A 23,326-nucleotide genomic window follows, 5' to 3' on the forward strand; every position below is an offset into this window, starting at 1 on the left:
AAAGTAGAGGCCAGGTATGATAAGGTAAGAGACCTAATTATGAACGTCTCAGAAAAAGGATTTCTGAAAGGTGTGAATTGATATGGAACCTGTCTTTTAGATTCACCTCTCACAGTACCAATGAGAAAGTAATTTTATGTAGCTGCTTTTCTTTTTTTAAAGCCTAAGCTGCTATTTTTTTAAAATACAGTTCTGAGTCAAAAAGGTAATTTGCCTCTGGAATTTGTACTGTGGATATTTTCCATACTTTTCCCGATAATTTTAAATTACTTATTCTCAAATGGTAAGACAGACGACTGCATGGTACTTGGGAGGAAAGAGAGAAAAAACAATAACAGCTGGGCAGATGTCAGGAAGCAATTTTTGTTTTATATAAGACATAACAAGGCAAAGTTGTTGATATAAAAACCCTGAGGGGAGGGAGAGTAATTTAGAAGTACAGCTATGCTGTCCCAGGGTACAGGCAGTAACAGGGAGGACTTGGCTTTTTGGAAACATCCTCACGGAATGCCAAATTGCAAATGATTATTTTCAAAAGTGCCTTTGTAAAGAATTCAAGAATCAACAACCCAGACAGAAAACCAGAGGAAATCTGTGGTAACTTCTGGAATCCCGATGCTTTCTTACGGTCAGGAAGAGGGTAGGTGAAGCAGAACTACGGGGTCAGGAGCGTGAACGAAGAGGGCGTGTTGCCTCTACAGTGTCTTTGCTGTGTGGGAGCCGCTTTGCTCCGCCGGTATAAAATGAAGATGTTAATTTTTCCTGGCAAACCCAGTTCCAGTGAGGCATAGCTGATTAGTGGTTGCTGACTGTTCCTATGGTGTGTCAATGAATGCCACAGAAAATAATCGTGGAAGACCACAGTGGCGCTGAATAAAGCAACTGAGAGGGGTTACTGTAGGAGAGCTTACATTAAATTTTTCAGCAAAGGGCAGGCTGAAAGAAAAGCTTAAATTAATACCAGGAGTATCATGTGGACCTGCAATTAGTTGCCTCTTTAGGCTTAGTGCATAGAAACGTTTTACTTTATTGTGCTTATTATGGCAATAATTACCAGTATTGCTGGCATCATGAGTAGCAAAAAAAGTTTAGACTGAACAAACGTGGAAAATGAATCAACTTTCCTTTCTGCAAACCCAGCTCCTCACATACTCACAGGAGAAGCAGTGTGTGGAAGGTTATTTACCAAACAGATATAGTTTATACGTGTTCCTTTTCTGGGTTAAGTAAAGGTGGCCCATCCACCTAAGTAAGACCGGTAATTAGCGTCTTGCAGGATAGATGACGCATCATGACACCGAGTCCCTTTTCGTCCCTATGTACTATCAATGCCCCATCCAGCCTCTCTCATTGACCTTGTTTGAGATCTGGCTCCTGCCTTAGAAAGACAGAAATAAAAGATCCATTTATTTATAGTCCACTAAGATTTTGCAACAGTCCATACTTGACTGGCAAATACATATATAATGTCTACTGATGTAAATAGCGCCCAGTTCATCTAGTCCACTCTCCTTTTATGTGGCAAAATCCAACATTAAGATTTCACATATTTAATTAATTTCAAATCTTTTAACTATCCAAACTGGAGGGTTTATGGGAGGTTTCTTTAGCTATCATCAGTATCGTCCTGTCTGGTATCCTCTAATGAAAGGTGAATGGAATTTTTTTCTGCTTTGAGAAAAAGTCTGTTCAGATTTGACTTAACTGGGTGTGCTAAACACTTACCTAGGACAACTCTGAGGTGCTACAAGCTGAAGATACCATTTATTTTTTTCATAATTCAAAGGCATTCCTCCAAAAAGCAATTATTACAAATATGAAGAAGGCTTTTATCCCACTCATCATTCACTGACTCATCAGGATACTCTCTGGAGCAACATCAGTGCTGCTTCTAGATTTCATCTTCAGCTTTTAAGTGGTATTCCCAGCTGCACTGTTCTGCATTTTTACAAATCTCCTCTATTTTTTGCCTATCTCTGCTACATGTTAATGTGGGGTTTTCTGAGTCACAAAAGCTCTACTGGTGCTTTTACTAGGAGATTTCAATGGTGTATAAGGATTTCTAAAGGTATCTTCAGGAAAGATTCTAACTTCATGCAACAATTGTCTCAAAAATTTCATATTAACAAGCCTCTAACATGTGGGCTTGTTTTTATCACTTTGCCGGTAATGCCAGTCTGATCTGCACAGGCAAAAATCCTGGAATTTGTCTAGAGCATTATCTGTGAGCCTGCCACCAGAAATAATCTTAGTACCTGTAGAAAGTTTGGGGAAAAAATCTCTAGTTCAAGGAAGACTTTCAACACTCAGACACCTGAAGGAATTATCAGATATCTACAGTTTATGGACTCCTCCAACAAAATTGCAAACTCCTCTTCCTACTCATCAAATCCATACTGGGTGGTGGCGGAGGCAGACATCAGCAAAAAGAAATTTAAATTTAAATAAAATTGTACTTTCTAGTTGTTAATTTTTAGCTAAGTAAAAGCACACAAAAGACTGCTAGGATATTATGGCAGTTCAGAGCAACCCTGAGTAGTGAGAATTCCCCAATATACGTGGTGACGTGAAAGTATATACAATTTCCAGGGCAACAGTGCAAGACATGCGCATGATAACTTTTATATATTTCCTTCAAAAGAAAAGAAGGTAGTAATGAGTAAATATGCATGATTAAAAGGGCAACATAGAGTATTCTCCTAATCAGTAACAGAGGTCTCCTCACTTCATTACAAATTGGCAGCTGAAGCAGGAAATTGCCAAATGCATACTTTTTTGCTTGTTATCAGCTTCCCTAAAGGTGTTATATTAGATAGCAGTTATAAGCCAAGTGTCACAGTAGTGCAGTGTTCCCATTTTCACGACATTCTTTCTGGAAGATGAACAAAACTGGAGTGCTGGTATGTTCCTGAAAAGATGGGCTGCACTTTCTGATTTACACAGTAGCAGCTATAGATCTCCAGTGATGAGAGGGGTCTGAGACACAATGACTCACTTATTGTTATTGCCCTCGACTGGGACATATAATAGATTTAAACTTTGTTTTGAATACTCTTTCACATAAAAGATCCCATAGTTACCACAGATACTGGGCTTTTTGACAACACCCCAGCTTTTTGCATGAATGTGGGACGCTGGTCATGACAACGCCCTTTCCTGATCTCTGCCTCGGGAAAATGGTCATTTCTGTGGATTTGCATTTTTAGTTAAGTTCTTAATTTGTTACAGGGGGGTTGACAAAGCCTTTCTGCCTTGCAGTGCTCTCTGAACCTTAGTTGCCTCTGATTGCTGGGCCTGGTCTCAATTTCCACAGCCAATCATATGCATATGAATGATCCTAAAGACAGCAAGAGATAGGCATTCTAGGGAAGACGAGACATGAAGGTTTTAGCCATCAAAGCAGAAGGGAGAACAAGCCTTTTGCACCAGCATGTTTGAAGTTGCATGTGCTGCAAAAGTGAGACTGCAAATTAAATTTGCTGCCTGCAAATGAGAGAGCAGAATCAACAAACATCAGTCATTCCAACTGTATATTTATGGAGGGTGATTTTTTGAACAGTTCAGAATTTACCAAGGAACTACCAAGGTTGCTGGAGAAATGAGCTAAAGTGATGCATTATGCATGAACAAAGGCGGGGAGAAGTTTAGGAGGCCAAAACCAATTCAGAGTGGCAGGAAAGGAACCACCAGGTAAGTTTTCATGAAGGCTGAATTGGAAATAGTGCTACATTTGAGTAGAAATGGCAGTACGTATGCCTCCAGATACAGGAGTTGTAGATGGAGAAGGAGCTGACAGCAGTGGCAATGTTCTGGGAGTCATAATCGGTGTCACCTGAGTTCAAGAGCAGGATAAAGATGAGCTGCAGATACTCCTAATGCCTAAAGAGGCAATTTTCTTCTCAAGACAAATAGACAAAACGTTGACTTTTTGGGCAGGGTAGAAGGCATTTAAATTAAGCTAGAAAACTCTTTTGTCAGAACAGGCAGGGAGGGTGTGCCAGGAAGCATTTGTGAAAGTGTTAAAAGGTGTGACTAGCACAGCAAATTCAGCTCTAAGGACATAGTTCGTATTAAAGAAAGACAGAAAGGCAGAAAGGAGCTGTTAGGATGCATCAGATAACAAACTGTAAGGTGGGAAAGTAGTTCTCGTACTGCTATGAGCATCAAATACAGATATCTGTTTGTCCAAGAGGAAGTTGTGGGAAATGTAGTCTATTTAAGTCCTAGAAGAGATCAAAACTGCAACAAGTAGTAAGATGGTCACTTACAGAGATTTTCACTGGATATTCAGTTGTTAACGTTTCGTAGTGGAAAATAACAACAAATTTCCATCTTTGTATCAAACACTGCTCATCCAAACCACCATAAAATATGAAACTGAGTAAAAAAAGGATACGTTTTTTAGAAGCATTACAGTCATGCTACAGGAAGGAAGTACTTTTGCTGCTTCAAATTGATGACACCCATTTCAAGCCCTGTAAAGAGATTAGTTTCTAGCAGTCTATGGCAATAATAAGTAAACCATATGTTTCTTAGAATTTGAAATTTGGACAACATGAACAAGTCATTTATTATAAAGGTGAGGTACTGTTGTGCTGAACAGACATGATGTCTAAAGTATGAGATTTTTCTGGAGGTTGACACAGAAGGATAGCTTTCTCAGCAGTCTTTGCCTTTTTAAGTAGGTTATTTAAGTACCCGCCGACATTCAATTTAAAAATGTTTAGGCTGGGGACATTGGCTTTTACCAATCCATAAAGTACTAAGACCATATAAAAGGATACACAAATACAAAATCATGGTAGTTCTTCACGTTCCACACTGATAGAGTGTAATGTGATAAGATAATCACAATACTATCTGTATCTCAGGATTAAGCATGGTGGTCCAGAAACCAGAAATGTAACTCATACTGGTAGTGTAACTGAGAATCACGATACTCTACCTGCAAAAGTAGGCATTCAAAAGCCAATGTTGCCTGTACCTGTGGTGTTACTGTAAATGTCATTTACCCCAGCTCTGAATGGAAATAGTGATAGTTTTAGAGTAACACATGGGAAACATTAACAGTACAGTCTATCTGAGGGGCTCGATACCTGTTTCTCAGGGCAGAATGCGTTCTTGTAGCACAAGGTGATAACATAATAATAGCACTGTGGCATCTTCACAGACGACCGTGAGGGGAGGGTGCAGTACCACACACTGCCTTAGTGTCAGGATTTGTACTATTAAACTGGAGACTTTTTCAAAGCTTGTCACCTGTCCAGTGATAATCATGGCTCTCAGGGAGAGGCTGGCTCAGATGCTAAACTCTTGTCTTTTGTGATGAACTTTTTCAGGTCTTCCAAGTGTTTCCTTTCACTTAATGAATTAGCTGTCCACAGCCAACTTAAGCTACTTCAACTTTTTATTATTATTTCTCCATTGCTATTAATATCTTAGACATACTTTGAACCATTGCTTAGATGACATAGTCCCTGCCAAGGCAGATCATTTACTCTGAAGTCCGACAGATTTCAGCAAAGGCCTAAATCTTCACTGTGCGAGTCCCCATCAGGAGAGAGGTGTGACAGCTCCAGCTTCCCAGGAGTGTGGGCAGCCCTGTGGCTGCAGCACAGCAGGTAGGAAACCCCCAGGAAACAGAGCCCACAGCAGCAGTGAAGGCTGTGAGCCGGAGGCGTGTGAGCATCCTGCAGAATCTGGGCACTGGCACGGCAGGATGCAGGAGCACCAGGACAGGACCAGCAGGTGCCTCTACCCACTCCCAGCCTCGGCACATCATCCCCATGCAGGTCACACCTGCAGGTCACACCCATCACACATGCAGGTCACACCTGAGGCACCTCGAGGGGGATAAGCCCTTTCTCTCTGCTGGCTCTTCTCCCAGCTCTAGCTCTCATGCCCCTGCTCGGCTCAGCAGGTGCCTGACCCAAGAGCTGTGGGCATGCAGGAGAGGAAGGCGGGAAGGGCTGGCACCTTGTCAGAGAGGGAGTCATTGGGGAGCTACGGGAGAAAGGCATTCGTGCCTGCCAGTCGTGCTAAGCGGGTAGCTTAAGGAGGAAAGGAGCCACTGGGGAAGAAAACGCCGAACATGACTTTCAAGGAATGCGGCTGCAGGCACCTGTCCCAGGGGAAAGCTGAACATTTGCAGAGATGGCAGACCTGGGTGCAGCACACCCACCTCTGGCATGTGCAGCTCCTGCTCCAGCTGGACATGTGCCTTGGAAGAGCAACTGTGCTGAAGCTGCCAGCACTCAGGAGGAAAACAAACCAATCTGCAGAGTATATAACACAACTTGTTGGTCTGAAAGGCATTGGAGATTTCAGACATATGAGACACAACAGATCTTCAAAATAATTTGCTTTGTGCTCCTGGTCCTGCCAAAGCAGGTTTGCTCTAGGTGTAGTGGAGGAATTATTATCTGCTCTGTTCATTTAGCACGCCATCCCCTTTGCATTGTCTGAGTATATATATATATATATATACAGTGAATATGTAGTGAACAAAGCCCATAAACTAGATCTCTTCCATCTTTTTATAGGAGTATGATGGACTGATAGATTAATGGAATTTAAACCACATTGTCCAGTCAAAAAGTACAGGATTCACCAAAGTAATCTCTAAGATGTTTCTTAAATAGTTCACTTAGGCTTGTTTTTTTTGTGGAACACACTCAAAAAAACCACACAAGACTAGCTAAGATGCAGTTGCCATTAATGGTACAATGACCATCTGCTGTTCTGTTGTATCTTTAAGCTGATTTTTAAAGTCATAAATAAGCCATTGTGTATTACTGTGGGAGTCTTTTTCCTCCACTGTGTCCATGGCACTTACATTGCTGGGTGTCATTATCTTGCAGTAACAGAAAGAGAGCCTTTGGCAGCCCCTCACATATGCACAGGGACAGTGTCAGTAATTCTGTGGAGCTCTATACCATTTACAGAAATGCAATTTATGTATGCAAAATTCTTTGAGGGTCAAACCTTTCCAATGACAATATTAATCTAGTGCTTTGTAAATGTTATTTCATCTTCACAACAGTATTTGGATGTGGTATGGTTATTTCCATTGGAATGGCCTTGGATATTATGCATTCTAATGCATGTAGACCTGGATTATGCATACAGACCATGTTTATTAGAAAGAAAACATTTTTCACTGCAATGAGTGAGAAATGTTTTGAAATCTGTTTCTTTCTTAGGCAGTAGATGCTTTTATAGTATAATTATTTCATTTCTGAACTTGTTATATGAATCTTCTTTCCAACCACTCCTCAGCAAGCTGATGATCTGGAAAGTGAAAAAGCCTTCAGAGTGGAACTTCAGCAGCAGTGGTAGAAGAGTCAGGAAAACAACGGAGATTCCCAAAAGCATGAGCAAAAAACCACAGAAAAAGTCCCCTTCCATCTTCTTAAAATACTAGTACACAATTTCTCAAACTTCTCCAGGCATTTACCCATCAAGTTAAGTCTGAAAAGCCTTGTTCATTGACCCATTTGCCTTTTCCAAAGTTTTTCTGTGCCAGAACTGCCTCTCCTAGATGTTTAGATTTTTGTGGAGACAGGCAGCTCTCCGAAGATGCAAATATGAACACTCACGCAGAGGGGTCCTGTGACTGCAGAGGCTGCTAATCTTAGAGGGAGCTGTCTAGTCCCCATCACACACTCCCAGGGCTCCAGCATCTTCCTGCGCTTAAGCTGGAAAATTCCAGCATGGTGACCTGGCACTGACTCCTCACTGTGAAAACACAATGGGATCCATTCTCCTATCATGGACAATTTATGCACATAAAAACCCTGTTGACTAAAAGGAGAATGGACCCCTTTAGCCTTAGCATGACAAGACTTCTTTGAATGCTTACAGCATTTTTCAGTGAACTGTGTTGAGGATGGAGAATACTTTCTCCCTTCCCCCTTCTTTGCTCATTTCCCCTTGCAGAAATCTGTAGAAGCATACCTAACACTTCTCATCTGTATAAGGCTCTCAAAAACCACCTTTATTCTTTTCAGTCAGTTTCCTCTCTCCATAACTTGGGTAGGGACACACTTCTTATTTTAATGCAACTGCCATTCACTCATTGATGGTTCTGCCCAGCTGCCCCATCCAAGTCGGCTGGTGCACAGTGGCTTTGATGAAACCGGTAGATGAGATGCTCTGGGATCATCTATTTGACATTAATAGATACTTGTGATAATTGGGAGACAACATGGGTAGAGTTACTCTGAGTCAGAATCTATAAAAAGTGTAGACAAAAGATGAAATTGCAGACTAGTAATTCAGTGAGACCCTGTAGCTGCCAACAAGTCAAGTGACATCCATCTCACACATAACTGGCATGATTATGGTTCAGATAATTACTAATTTTGATCTACCCTATTGCCTTCTATAACCTTTAAATGTTATATTATTTAGATATTATACCAATAACACTACAGCAAACCAAGCCATGACAACACCAAAAACAAACAAACAAACAACCTGACATGTTAGTCTTCTCTCCAGCTCCTTCCTTCTTCCAGAAAAACACAAACAAAGAGGCAGGTTCTGAAGATGAATGAAATTGGACTTATTTAAGGTGGAGAGACAAGAATTGCAGATTTGAATTCTTGCACTGGGATTCCCCGAATTTCTAATCCCAGCACCTGTAAAAGCAGATGTTTTATCCGAAGGGCAGAAACAACCATATAATAGTTTAAAAAAGGCTTTGATCTAGAGGTCTCTGAAGCAGATAGAAGTTCCCTTATTGTATTCAGTGACTTTGGATCCAAGCTCCAAGAAAGTATTAAGTATAGATTTTTTATTTTATTTTTTTTTAATGGCAGATAGTAACCTCATGAATTTAAATAATATTTGGACAACTCATTTGGATCACTTGTGGTAGTGGATTGCTTCTTAGTCAAACAGTAATATATTCATAAGAATAAAGTAGTAATTGGTGGTTTATTCTTTGAACAACTCAGTAGGATGTGAGCATAAGTTTTGTTTTAAATGTGATAGCAACTTAGGTAAAATATCTTGTTTGTTTGGGGTTTTTTGTAATATGGAGTAATAAAAGCTGTATAATGTAATCATTTAGTGTTTATTTTATTATGTGTACCTTCTACTCAGAGGGTTGGCATTATTGTTCCTAACAGTGATGGATACAAGCAGATCATGCCCTATGACCTCTACCATCCCCTTCCTCGGTACGTAAAACAGTCAACCAGATGCTAGGATTAACAAATCCATTTACTTCTTTTTTTCTCTTCTCTGCATTTCTGCTTTGCTCTCAAACTAAGTTAACAGATGCTGTTTTCTCTTGCTCTGAACTCCTGCAGATTAACTTAGAGATGTGCAAGTGCTAACCTGTTACTATAAATTCTGCTGATGGAGAACTGAAACGATATTCTAGCTGAAACAGCAAGGCAGACTTATTAAGTGTGTGATCCCTTCATTTCTGTCTTTTGCTACCCGCCTCCCACACCTTTCCTTTTTCTTCCCTTCACTCATTTCTGAACAAGACTATAACCTGTGGTATTGTAATGAACCATCAGACTTTCTCTCTCTCTCTGGCAGTGCTGCTTCTTGCGTGCTTATAAGTTGTGAGATTTTGGGTTTAAACGGTATTAGTGTTGTGTTCTGATCCTGCAAACCCATGTTAAGGCTTTCCCCACAGGCATTAATCCATTGGCTTTTCTAAGAAATCAGAGATCGGGGCAGGAATAAGATCAAGGCCTTATTTGTGTTATTAATTATCTCACCATTAAAATGTCTTTAATGTAAGACTTGAGATTCTCACGGAAATAATCACATGAGTAATTACTCTTAAAGCAGTGAATAAGACTGGTGCTGATAAAACTGTTTGGTAGCTGAACGATAATAACCCTTTGGTTTTGAAATACTGCCTGGACATGCAATAGCATTGTGCTGTGTTTCCTTCTTCAGTAATGTATTGTGTCGTGGAATATGAAATCACAGAAAGAATGGCCTAGGCAATGTGTTAGTCTCACCCTGGTGAGGAAACGGCCTCCCTCAAACCATCGTGAGGTCTAATGCAGAGAGCTTTCAGCATCAAATGTGCAAGTGCAGTGCATTCACGTTCAACAGAATCTCCAGCCAAATGATGGACCCACCCCAAACTGTGAGCAAGAAGACCAGGAGGAGAGCAGCTTACTTGCCAAGCATTGTGGCTGCCATTCATGTTGACACCCTTTATCAATGATCTGTGTCATTTGGATTAGGCTTTTCTCTTCCTAGCTAAATGCTTATGGTTTTGTACACACAGTCAGTACCACCAAATATTCATGAGATACACTTATAAAATATGTCCCTGCATCTAATTCCTTTTTTCTGGAAAATACATTTATCTGTTCTTTATTTAAAAAAACCCCACATACATACCTCCTAACCTCGAATATTAAACCTCTGTTAGTCAGAAATATAGAAGCTAGAATATTAATACAGGTTTTAACACTCCAGCTTTGAATAAAGAAGATTTTATTTCAATCGTGTACAAAGGGCATGTACATTGACAAAAGATGGAGAACAATTTTATATCAGAGGATGATTCAGCAGTACTTAACAGTGGAGGGACTGTATTCAAGGAAAAAGCATCCTGAGCTGGCAGCTAGGCAGAGGCTTTTTTACTGCTGAAGAAAATCCAAAATTCAGGATCAAAATGCCCTGAGGTATTTGGCTTTCAGTAACACTGAAAGCAAAAAAGAAACCATTCCCTGAAAATGATCAAAAGGCTGAGACTGTTTCTCAAGCTGTTATGGATTATGGTCTCACCCTGTAACAGTCCCTTTACATCCACTCTCCCAGCCACACTATTCTCCTTTAACCCCCCCATCAATTGCTCAGGCTGCAACTGTGGCTGGGACCTCTGCCCCAGTTTTTCCCTCTGTGGTTTCGCTGCTGCTCTCCCTCTTCTCCCTCTCCCCCACTCCCACATGTGCTCCTATGAATCCACGAACGGGGCTCAAGTCTTCCTCCCTTGCCCCAAGAGGGAAGACACAGCCACACGTCTCTTCTCCAGACCTCAGAGGCAGCAGAAACTGAACAGACCACGAGGCTGGCATGAGACGGGGCCAAGTCAGAGGGATGAAAAATGTCTTTGCTCCTTTTAAAAAACCCAAACAAAAAAACCCTCAATCAACCAGAGAGGCCCTGATTGCATTACGTGTCTGAGACTGGCAAGTATACCAGGGACAGAGGAGAGTGACAAACACTCCAGGAGAAGTGGAGACCAAATGTGGGAAGGCATTCTTGCAAGATTTCCCTACTGCAATCCCTCAGCCTTGAATTTTATCATGAAGAGGGAAAGGTATAGTTCAGCAGATATCGTGCTTACTTATAATGCACCACCAATTCCTTTCCCAAATTCTCAGTCCATGTTGCACTCTTTGTACCTCAAAAGGAGCTGTGACACCTGCTTTAAGAGACGTGCAACAGAGAAACTTCACCTTCTTACCTTACACTCGTACAAAACCTGAGGACCAAACTGCTTGCCTAGATTTAAGCTGCTTGGTATTGCTGAGGTTGCCTAAGACATCTGGAAACTTGTCCCAAAGACTCCAGGGCATTCCCTGGTGCCATGTTGCTTTTATGCCTGGGAAGAGCTGGCTCAGGCTGGCTGCGGCAGTTTCTGCTGTTCATGAGTTTCAGTTTGAGGCCTCTTCATTTAGATTTGTGTAAGTGAGAAACCTTAGCTGTATGCTGGGAAACTTGTTCAGCAGAGCCACAGGTAACACATTTGAACTAAAAACATTGCTAAAATTACCTGTTCGTGACATATGTGGCTTATGCTGAGAACACGATGATGGATATGGCATGATGTAAACATTGTTTCAGCACTTCTTAGTGATAAGTCGTAGAATTAATCAGTGGGTTTGCCATTCATAAAGAGCCATTAACATAAGCCATTTCACATCGAGTTTTATGGCACTTTCAGCCAGTAGCCAAGTGTGGGTAGTGCTTCCATGAACTGGAGCTGATGAGAAAAAGATGGGTTGATATGATGAAAAATCAGAGGGAAAGATAACCATTTTTCATGTTGCTTAACCATCTTGGTGATCCTGTAAGTGTTACTTAATAGAAATAATTCCTTTGCTTCAAGTGGGAGAAAAAAATCCTCACCATTCACTTTTTTTCCTTCTTGCCTGAAAGAGGAAACAGGTGGGTTTTTTTCCTCAAAAACAATTTTTTTAAGTCAAAAAATGAAACTTATGACCAAAATCATTGTTTTAAACATTATTTCAAAAGACCTTTTTCCAAAGGACTTTATCAAGGCCTTTGGGGGGAAAAAAAAAAAGATTTTGTGAAATGTTCCCAGGTAGATACAGCATGCACACTTTTATACCATCAGGTATGCACAGGAGTATACAGGAATAGCCACAATGGATCATGACAACAGTCCTGGATCCTCTCTTTGACCATGGCTTGAATATAAGAGAGGAAATACCAGACTATTTTATGTGGACAGACATGTACACATATAAAATAATACATACATTGTTGTATATGCATCACTGTAAAAAAAGGATTATTCTCATAAGTATGCATAGCTTTTCAGAACATACACGTTGTTCTGTGGATTTGTCATTACATTCGCAAATGGTACCTTTAGAGAAAAGCGAGTTTCTCAGTTCCTCTCACTGCCTCAACTGTAAGGAAACAAGGCCCATGTGGTTTGTCCATCAGAGGCTATGTATCCTATCAGTATAGTCAAGTTTTCTTTTTGGTAATTTCCTCCCATCTTCTTTTTTTCCCCTCAACTCAGTTGTGTCCCTAGAAAGAAACACTGCTGTTTCCCTGTATGTTTTTGCAAAAGGAGCATCTGCTTCAGAGCACACTGAGCTTCCAGTAATTTGTGACAAAGATTCCTCAGAACATGACCAATTGTGAAGATATGATAATCCCATCAATTAAATAAAAGGATTAAGTTAAATGTAGTTAGAGTTTCCGTGGTAGTAGTCACCTGGTTAGTGGGAGAGAAGATATTTCATATTAGTAATCTGTGACTTAAAGACAGCAGCCATGAGAGTGCTTTGCTGTCATGGTCATTTATGAAAATATGATTTATTTTTACTGACATTACTCAGAAAAAGAACTCTCCTGCAGGCAGCAGTTTACGCATTTGGGGGATGGGGGTGGGGGTGGGGGCAGCAGGGTTCCTTTTCCTGATGCCTCTCTGTTTTCGTTCTTTTTTCCCCAGATGGGAAAGTACACCCTGGACTGCCTGTTCCTCATCCTGTGGAGGGGGAATTCAAAGCCGCAGCGTCTCATGTGTGGAAGAAGACATTCAGGGGCATATCAGCCCCGTGGAAGAATGGAAATGCATGTATACTCCAAAGATGCCCGTTGTCCAGCCTTGCAATATATTTGACTGCCCAAAGTGGCTTGCTCAGGAATGGTCTCCGGTAATCAGCTTAGCTTTGTTGGTTTTGTATTTACCGCACCAGGAATATATCTTAAATTATAGTTTAGTGATCTTATGGAAGTAGGAACATTCACTACTTTCTTTCATTATTACCATGACCGCTGTTTTAAATTATGTTATTTGTTTAACTGCAAAGTAAATACTCAGGAATAATGTATTAATAAAATTAACATGATTAAGGAGAATGATGGAAAAATAAATCAGATCTGTAATGTTATTTAGTGACTTTCTACTAATAGACTGGGAACAAAAATGAAATGCACAAAACAAAACCAGTAAGCATGTAATGGTATATCTTTATTACAAACGTTTCAGCCGTAAATTGAATACCATGAATTGCTGAGAAATTTCCAGAAATACATAAGGCCATAAATGACTCTGCTCTTTGATGCTTGTAGTTGTCTATTCCTGACTCACCTTTCCTCCTCTGCGAAAGTAAATATCTTTGGAATGTCTTTCTACGAAAGTAGAAAAGTACTTTGATTTTGTACATAAAGAATCTTGAATGTAGTTCTCACCACCCTAGTTTCTCAACAAGTAAAATGTGTTTTAGAAGCTAAGCTAGCTTACCCACAGGTGAGATGTTCTTGACTGATTGCAAAGTGTTTAGTGATTTCCAGATGAAAGCTGCTATCCAAGAGCAAAGTAATATTGGTAGTATCCATAGCCCTCGCCACTGGTTGGTAGTTTTGATCCTCTCCCATGCAACCACTTCTGAAACAGTCTGTACAGGGGGAAAAATTGACCTACCTTACCAAAAATAAATTTAAAAAGACTTAAGAAATTGTCTGAGGGAAGAAAGCCCAAATAGTTTCCCATTCTGTTTGGTGCCATGTTCCAAAATAGCTGAGTGTCACCCCTGTTAACCCATAAGCCCCAGTACTTTGTCCAAGCAAAGTGGAGTGGCTCCAGATGAAACTGACAGGGTGTAACTGAGCATGTCCAATATGGGATGGATGGCCACAAACCAAGTAGCCAACGCTGAGAGGGTGCCACTGCAAGAGAAATCCAGTGGCAAAATGTCCAAACCAAGTAAAAGTGCAAAGCGAAAAGGCAAAAATTTCAGCCAATTTTATACCTTATCCATAACTACCAAATATTATGAATAATTTCTGTTCAGGAGGGCTGGGTGTTTCTGTATCATGTTTTGCTCCCTGATGTACATATACTTCTATTGCATATTCGCCTTTTATTTATCATTCCTGTGACATGTCATATGGACCTTTTTTTTTCCTTTTTTTTTTCCCCAGTGCACTGTGACCTGTGGACAAGGACTCAGATACCGTGTGGTCCTTTGCATTGATCACAGGGGGATGCATACAGGAGGCTGTAGTCCTAAAACAAAGCCACACATAAAAGAAGAATGCATCGTACCCACTCCTTGCTACAAGCCCAAAGGTAATGAGGCAGAAGGACTCTCCTAAATTTTTCAGAACTCTTCCATGTTGAGCAGTTTTGTTTTGTTGCTGGTAGCACTGTTTCCACCTGCAACCGGAGTTGTGAATTTGCACCTTTAAGGCCTGCCGTTTCTATTCCAGTCTGCCTGCTGGCAACTTGAAGTGAATGCTCTCCCCTTCCTCTGTCTTACAAGCTCTTGGGTTTTCACTGTTAATTTGTGATCCAGCAGACCAAGAAATATAAATGTAAATTTGGCCATAGTGTAAGCAGGTTTGACCTCACTGATTGTGTCTGGGCTAAACTTGCCCTGTATTTTAAAAGGAATTAAATATATAAATAACATTTATGGCAGATAATTGTAACCATAATTTTAAAGTGCCTGTTCATAACTTGGAACTTGAAATAGGCCAGGAGCAAGCATTGCATATCCCAACATGACATTCCTCTCTCTAGCAAGGCTGCAAAATTTGTCAGACTGTTAGACTTGAAGCATCTTATAGCAAGGAGTACTCACAATTTGTATAGAAATGTTTCTTGACTTGGGCCTCGGACAGAGAGTAATACTGGGGTAAATCATTTACCCCATTTTGTTGAGAGAAGGAGAAAATATTTCCGCAGCTGTTTGGGGGTTCTTATGGGGTGGGAATGTTAGAAAAAGTCCTGGAGACTGGATTGGAGTAATGGGCAGTGGCCAGGTGCAGCAGACATAAATATTTGACTGTTTCCACAGGTATAAGAGCATGCATGTGTTTGTGTACATATACAGCTCTATTGATACAACCTCTGTGTCTGTATGCTGACTAACTTATGGAAACTTCTGGGCTACAGCAATGTAGGTGAACTTAATTTTCCTAAACTGAAGACTTAAAGCCCAGCATAAGAAGAAATCAATTCCTTTTAAAAAATGAATTTCTATCATGATAGATATTAAGAGCATTTATTATGAGGCTGTGTGAAAGAAGAGTGACCCGTGACCTCATGCTGATCAAAGATGGAACAGTGAAATTTGGAATTTTAATTTCTGCACTCAGTGGCCGATTATGCGTGCACTTGCCAAGTTTAAAGATTCCAGTTTATCTGGACCATGAGAATTCACTGTGTCTGCCAGCCACCGAAGTGGCAAAACCCAGACACAGGGCCTCTGGGGAGCAATGGGTATGTTTGCACTGCATTTTGCTGGCCAACATGATCTCACACCATCCACCTTCCAAGATGAAAAAAAAAGGCCTTGTTACTGTGTTAGCATGACTCTGAGCTTCATACAGAGATTCAGTGGGTTTGGGCTCTGTCAGTCAGTTGCTTTTATGGGGCTTTATATGTTTGTGGTGTTCAGAGGACAGGTAAAGAAAGATCGTGTCTGCCTGCAGCATACCGTGTAAGCAAAATGCAGTGAGACACAAAATAATCAGGTGTTGCAAACCACCCAGAACTGACTTCTGTTTAGGAAACCTGAGAAGGGTGCAGGACCAGCTAGGAAAGCTTTGCTTGCCTGCAAGATGACAGATGTCAAGAAGTCTCTTCCAATGGGACTTGTGTGGGAACAAAGTAAATTGCTGTTTGTTGGAAGCCCACCCTTGCAACACAGTGGCATCTTTACCCTGGATAAACTCTTATGCTGTGCTTTGCAGTATATACATGATTAATTTCTGATTGTAGGCAGTTATTTCTTTCTTCCATTTTTTCCTGTGGGATGGAAAGTCCTACGCGAAGCATACTGTTTTGCTTGGGTTTAATTGTACTCCTCATCTTGGTTCTGCAACGCTCTCAAAGTTCTCCCTCCATAATGCAAGTGGTAATGTTTGAAGACCCATGTACCTGAAGGCTGAATCGTGCTTTCAGAAGAGAGTTGGACCAGATGATATCCAGAGGTCTCTTCCAATCCAGATTATTCTATTTATGTGCTGGAAGTTCATCCTTGTTATTTCACAAATCTAGAGTTAGAAATTTAGAGCAGTAGGGGTACCAAAGTACCTCTCCTCTAAGTTTTAGTCTTAGCTGCTTTTTCCTTCTGGAGCCGGATTAACAGAAAGCAGAAAAACAATCTTCCTAGCTGACTGAAGCAGCAAGACAAAAAATGTGGAATTCCCTCTTCTTTTAATACACTGTGCTAAACACAAAGAGAACGCAAATAGTTCATGTAATTTATTTCATTTTAGTTTATTCAAGCACTGAGGCACTTTATCTTACACCAATAATGGGAAAAAAATAGTATATCCCTGGATTAAGTAATGATTTTCATTTTTAACAGAGAAGGTGTATTCATCTAAAACAATTCTCTGTATAATATGGGATTTAAGTGTTTTTACTGGAACTGTTTTATAAAGGGAGAGATTTTACTTTAATCTCCAAAGGTAAAAATTCCTCCTTAGCTTATGTTAGGAGTGCTTTTTATTCTTTCTTTTTTGTCAAAGCACACTGTACAACATCAACATTTCTAATCCTCTAACTCATTTTACAGTGTAGATGATAATTAACTACACCTCTTAAAAAGAAAAGTTATTTAAAAAGTCACATAACAGGCAACGGTACACAAGAGCTTTTGCTTTTTACAAGCACTTGCATCCAAGCAAAAAAGCACAGAAGTAAGATTTGGCTTTCCAAAACCCATAAAACAAGCTGCAGAACATATAAATAGAAATATCTCCTACATATTTTGGATAGCAAATGCGGTAAAATATAGATTAAACTAAGAGCTGTGCTGGCAAATATTCATCCTTAAATGTCACTAATAAATATGCTACAGTAAGAGGTTGTCAAGCTGTTTCTGAGAGAGGCATAGTAACTCTATTACTGTCCCTTTTTTCCTCATTTAATAACTTGCTCCAAGGAAATTTGCTTGACTAAAGTTGCAGTAGCTGTGAAATCAAGTTCTAAGTTGTTGTTCCTCTATGATACAACTGACAGACAGGAAATTTCGTGTGTGTATGTGAAAGGTTCACTGTTGTGCACAACAGTCACAGAAAATTCCTAACTATTCTGAATGACATTAGTCTGCTCCTGTTGGCATGTACAAACTTGTGCATTATATAAACCCAAAAGGCTTAGGTGATTTGTGAGTGGCAAATAGGTCTGGCCCTGGTTCTCCTCAGTGGTCTGAGTCTCGCTCCCTTTTGTTTGTGTTTTTTCCCCTGATCCTCGCCCAGAACGTTTTGTTGAAAGGCAGAGCTCCTTCTCAAATTATAGTGCTAAATTTGCTTTTGCTATATACCCCTGTAGAGCTAAAACAGCTCCACTGCCTTCAGCTAAAATACTCCACTTTAACACTGCATGAAAGCGGAGTTTGGCTCACAAAGCGGCATGGCCCTGCGCTCCCCAGAGCAGAGCAGCTCATTATGCTGCGTGCACATCCTGGAGGGGAAGAAAAGCAGCTCTACTGTTTTCCATCATAAATGACAGAAAAAGTATCAAGCTCATTTTTTTAAATCCATGTAGCTGATGAACTGGTAAAGTTGAAAAGTATAGCTGGACCATTTTATTACAGTTTCTCTGTTTTTGTGGTATCACTCATCAAATCAGGGTTTTCTTCCTTTTTGTAATCTATCAAAAGCAAGCTTAATGTGTCTTCCGAAGTTCTAAAAATTAAGGGTAAACGCAGGAATTTTATATGTTTTGCCTTTGTAGTATCAATGGAGGCCTGTTACACTTGCAAGACTTTCTCCAAAAAATACTTTCCAAAGTGCCTACTTTTACAGCCCAGTTGCATAGTCTGAAAAGTGACTTAATTTGCTTTTTTGGCTTTAGAACACCATAGGTCTTCTAGCTGCAGCAGTGAACTATCTGGCCATGTAACCTTGTAAGCATTATAGTCCAGGTGACGAAGAAGTTTCTTTCTCTCTCTCCTGCTCTCCTTTCTCTCTCTTTCTTCTTTGTGCTCAGCCTCCGTGTGGATGAAGGCACATGTGCATCACAGGCATGCTCGTCGAGAGAGAGGAGGCTGGCACATGTAGCAGCTTTACTGCATGCTTCCTATTTTCAATGCTCATGTTTGTTCCATAGAGAAACTCCCTGTGGAAGCAAAGTTGCCATGGTATAAGCAGGCTCAAGAGCTGGAGGAAGGAGCAGTGGTGTCTGAAGAACCATCGTAAGTCTTAAAAATTTGCTTATTGTTCTCATGATGTGGGGATCTGCAGCTTGCGCTGAACTAACACAGCCTCTTGAAATTGTATTTGGCTTTCATTAGAGTGGAAGGCTAAACCCAGCACTGTGGAAATCAATGGGCTTAAGGCTGTGTCACACTTAGATATGAAGAGACAGAATTCAAGAGGGCAAATGCAGATTTAATCTGAACAAAAATATACATGTTTTATTTAAGGTCATTTACAATAATATAGTGAGAGTCTGTCTACCTACGTAGTTACATGTTCCCCACTACCACTGTATCTCCGCAGCTCAGCACCTTTATTTATTCTCACAATATCCCTGTGAAGTAAGAGGTAAAATACAGTGATGATTTCCCCTCACCTCTCCCTCCAGGAAGAGTGTAGTAGCAGCAAATAAAATGAATTAACTTTAGCAGAAAATAAACTAGAAACCTCAGCCCTGTGGTTCGGATTGCCTTATCATCACATCATTTCAGGGATTTTCCCTCCCTGCTTTTCCAGCCACTTCATGGTCTTTGCCCAGCTACCTTTGAGGGATGGATCTCAGTCAGCATCTTGTACCCCATTACTAGCTCCTCGTCCTGTTGCAGACCCTCTTGGATGGCAAGTTGGCCTACGTACATACGTAGTACGCGTACAGTCCCCTCGCATTAGGGCTGCCTGAAATGATGGAAACTGTTCATTTTCTCCTAAATACATAAAATTAACTTATTATGTCCCTTAACTGTAACTTTTTCTTTTTCATTTTCCTATTCGTTTGTCTTCTGTTTTGTGAAAAAATTACCATTGAGTTAGAAAGAGGTGCCGAGTGTAAAATAGTTACAGGTAATGCTGAAGGAAAAAATATTACAATAAAAAGCTGGAAAAGAACAGTTCCACTTAGGGTTGATACCTGCCGTTTTAATATATCAATAAAAAAGTCTGACTGTATGAATCTGAGCTGATGTACCCCGCTTATTATTGCAACTGCAGCTGTGTATTAGACTAAAAAACATTGTTCGTTATGCAATATAATTGCAGTTTTGGCATGGTTAATCTGAACTGAAGTCATTTGAAACTGGAATATTGAAATAGACATAGAGACATATATAATAGAGCCCTCAAAATAAGAATTATTTTAATCTAGCTGCCATATGTATACATAAATACATACATATACACACATACATGTATACACATACATGTATACACATACATATTTATGCACACATACACAAATGTACATATTCTATGTATATATATATATATTAGTAGCAGCTATTGCATGTAATTAGATGTTTAACTGTTTCCAGAATTTCATAGAGTTTGTAGGTTGATTCATTGAGCATCAATATCTAGAAAATTCAATATTTGTGAATGTACTCATTTTTCATTTGTAAAGTGCAGTTTATTTTCTTGTGATTTTTCTTGTGACTATACTAAACCACTTAACTAAATGTGCATTTATTAAACTGTAAATAACCCCTGGAAGCATACATTAAAAAAAAAGTATTATCAGGAAGTTTATCAAAAGGAATCATACTGATATGTGGTCATATCTGGAACAATTTGTTACAATAAGAACTTTTTTAGATAAATTTTGTGAACAATGTTGACAGTACTGTAGAAAAAGAGTATAGTAATATATCTGTGACTATATGTAGCTTTAAATATTAACAAGAAGGGGTTTGTAGAGAATAGGCATAACCTGCAGGGAAAGATGAAGAGGCTTTTGTTTATCATTACATGGATTTTAATAAAATATTCTGGAAAACCTTATGGGTATATTACTTGTGATATTAAAACAGACCTTGAGAGATATAAAAAGAAAGGAGTTTAAGAACTTTAGAATGTTTTAAGTGTGGCTATGATACCTCCTTACTTTATAGTTTCACTCCTTTGCTGTAATAAAGGCCCTGTTCTGCAAAGATATCCTAATCTCTTTACCCCATCTCATGCAACACTTCTGTGATACCAGTGGGATACTAACATACCAATACAGTGGGGCACAGTCCAGACTAAGTTCATTCTTGCCACGGGGTGAAATTTTGTACCTTTTTTTCTCCCTGCAAAGCAAAACTCTGGGAGCATGTGTAAACTTTATTTTAGGCTGATGAGAAATCAACATGGCTTTAAATTAAATTAAAGTATGGACTTCTATACGTGTTGACTAACAGCTAAAATAAAGGGCACAAAGTCAGGGTCTTTATGAAAACTTTCTCAAAGCTTGGAGATATCCATGCCTTGTGTTTAGTTTGGAATGATTTTTAGTGATAAGGCATGAGACAGAAAGACCAAATAAAAATTTAGAAAACTTGTGCTGAAAGGGCCATCCATGCAATCCCTGTCTGTAAACTGTAACAGCCATCTGCATATCGTTCCAGAATATCTAATCTGTTGACAGCGACCTTGAGTGGTGAACTTCCACATAAAATTGGTTTGGGTGCCTCACTATTAATAGTGTTTTTCATTAATGCCTAACTTTAAACAGTTATTCATTTTAGGTCCTGGTTATTAGATTGAAAAACTGTATGTAATGACATAAAAAAGGAAACAAAACATTCAGAACTCACCAAGATACGATCAACAATCAACTTTGATGCCAGTTTTACAGCATCACTTATCCTCATTCAGCTGTGTAGGGGTTTCAAATACAAGAATTAGTTGAAAAGCAAGGTGTATTACATGATAATGCACCTTTTGGCCTGCAGCTATGCAGAGACAGAATGTAATACTCCATGGCCTACCATGCTGACAGACGTTGGGCTGTCACCCACATATTTTGGCTGATGAATGATCAGTCCAGAGTGTAGGTGCATGCTAATTTGAGGGTCGGAATGGTCAAGAGTTTTTAAAAGTTGGATCAAGCATTAGCTGGTGTAAGACAGCGTGTGATGTGGCCAGCTATTTTGCTGACTGTGAATTTGAGTAACTAGAACATGATCATCAATTTCTTACTGGATTTTGCCTAAGCGTGTTGTAGTGTGTTACTTTGCTGCAAATCTTTTCAGAAAACATACCAGGGGTTGTCAAAAACAATTTTAATTGCTTGCTTCCTCTCCTCTGAGGAAGCCATTTCTTTTCTCTGATTTGGTAGAGTGAAGCTGACTGAGCTGGGTTTGAGTGTGGAGGATGAGCTGGGCAGCCAAGATGGGCTTTCTTTGAGACCCCACTCCTCCACTCAGCAGGGAGGGAGCAATGGGCAGAGGAGAGGCAGCGTGGAGGGGAAGGGGAGCAGTTGTAGAGCAGGAGAAACAGCAGATGGCCTCCAGTGGCACGGTAAGCCAGGTGGTGTAAAGGCAGCGTTGTGTGTTCATGAGTGTGTTTGTTTGCTTGAAGTTGGAGTAATGGAAGTTTCTTCAGACAAGCTAGGCTTGTGTGATTTTCCTTTTCGCTCTGTATTGGTGCAATAATTATAAATTTCATGACCGCACTTGGGCAGGTGTCATTCATTCTTTTCCTACACTTCATCTGAGGCTCTTCCCGAGCTTTCTTATGCCACCAAGTCACTGCCCCCATTCTCCTCTACAGACAGGGTCGTTCCTTGTAGCCAGCAGACCATTTGTCCCCTACCACTGTCACCCTTTTTTCCTTATCTTTCTTCAGGCAGAGAAAACAAACCCCATCTATAATCAATTCTATTGTCCTTCTCAAAGTTTATTTTTGATTGGAAGTTTAAAAACTAAAGCTGAAAATTTTCAGCAGATTTCTTCTATGCATTGAGTTCTCATATTTGTGAATCTCTGTATTGCTGTCTTGTGACTTTTGTGACTTTCTGTTGAATACAATTTTTGTTATGAAATTGCATAGTATGAGCTATAAAGTTACACTTTTTTTTTTACTTTGTCCTTCTGCCTGTAATTTTTGATCATTCTCTAACATGTGCTGCTAGAGCAGCAGACGCCTCATTTTTATTCCATCTGTGTGTAGTGCCTTCCATTATTTATTTCTTCAGGAATTTCTAAAGGAAGCAAGTCTTACAGTTTAATTTTGTCTGTATATGTCTATCTGTCAGTTGCCTTTCTCTTCTATCAGTAATGTCTGAATTTATTCCTATTAACTGAATTTGACAGAGGTATAAAGTTATCACAGAGAATTTTACCCCTCTGTCAAATTTGGTTGATATTCACCAGGAAATTCAGTGGTAGTATTTTCCACGTTTCAGTGAACTAAATGACTAGGTAGAAAACTGACACCCTACAATCCCCCAGTTGAAGGAAAGGTTTCTAAAGGAGTTCGGTCCTTAAGAGATACCAGAGAACCCACTTGGGCACTCAGCCTTCACATATAAATCCATGTTAAATTGGTCGTCATCGGTTCTGCTTCTCAAAGAATTAATTATAACCAATTCAGCCACTTGAAGGCTAGAGAGGATAGTTATGTTTGTGTTGTCTGACCTGTTGCACCCCTAGATGGGGTCAATTAAATA

The 23,326-nt window shown here is 39.9% G+C and overlaps 1 protein-coding gene across 1 annotated transcript in view; it reads left to right on the top strand.

The window, feature by feature from the left end:
- ADAMTSL1 (ADAMTS like 1) overlaps nucleotides 1-23,326 on the top strand; it is a 468,435-nt gene that overhangs the window by 356,098 nt on the left and 89,011 nt on the right. Inside the window, 4 exon segments of the mRNA XM_072860932.1 lie at nucleotides 9,135-9,185; nucleotides 13,196-13,400; nucleotides 14,671-14,818; nucleotides 18,815-18,899. Of these exon segments, the coding sequence (XP_072717033.1) occupies nucleotides 9,135-9,185; nucleotides 13,196-13,400; nucleotides 14,671-14,818; nucleotides 18,815-18,899 (489 nt within the window).

Source organism: Ciconia boyciana, chromosome 4, assembly GCF_034638445.1.
Source record: "Ciconia boyciana chromosome 4, ASM3463844v1, whole genome shotgun sequence".
NCBI lineage: Eukaryota > Metazoa > Chordata > Aves > Ciconiiformes > Ciconiidae > Ciconia > Ciconia boyciana.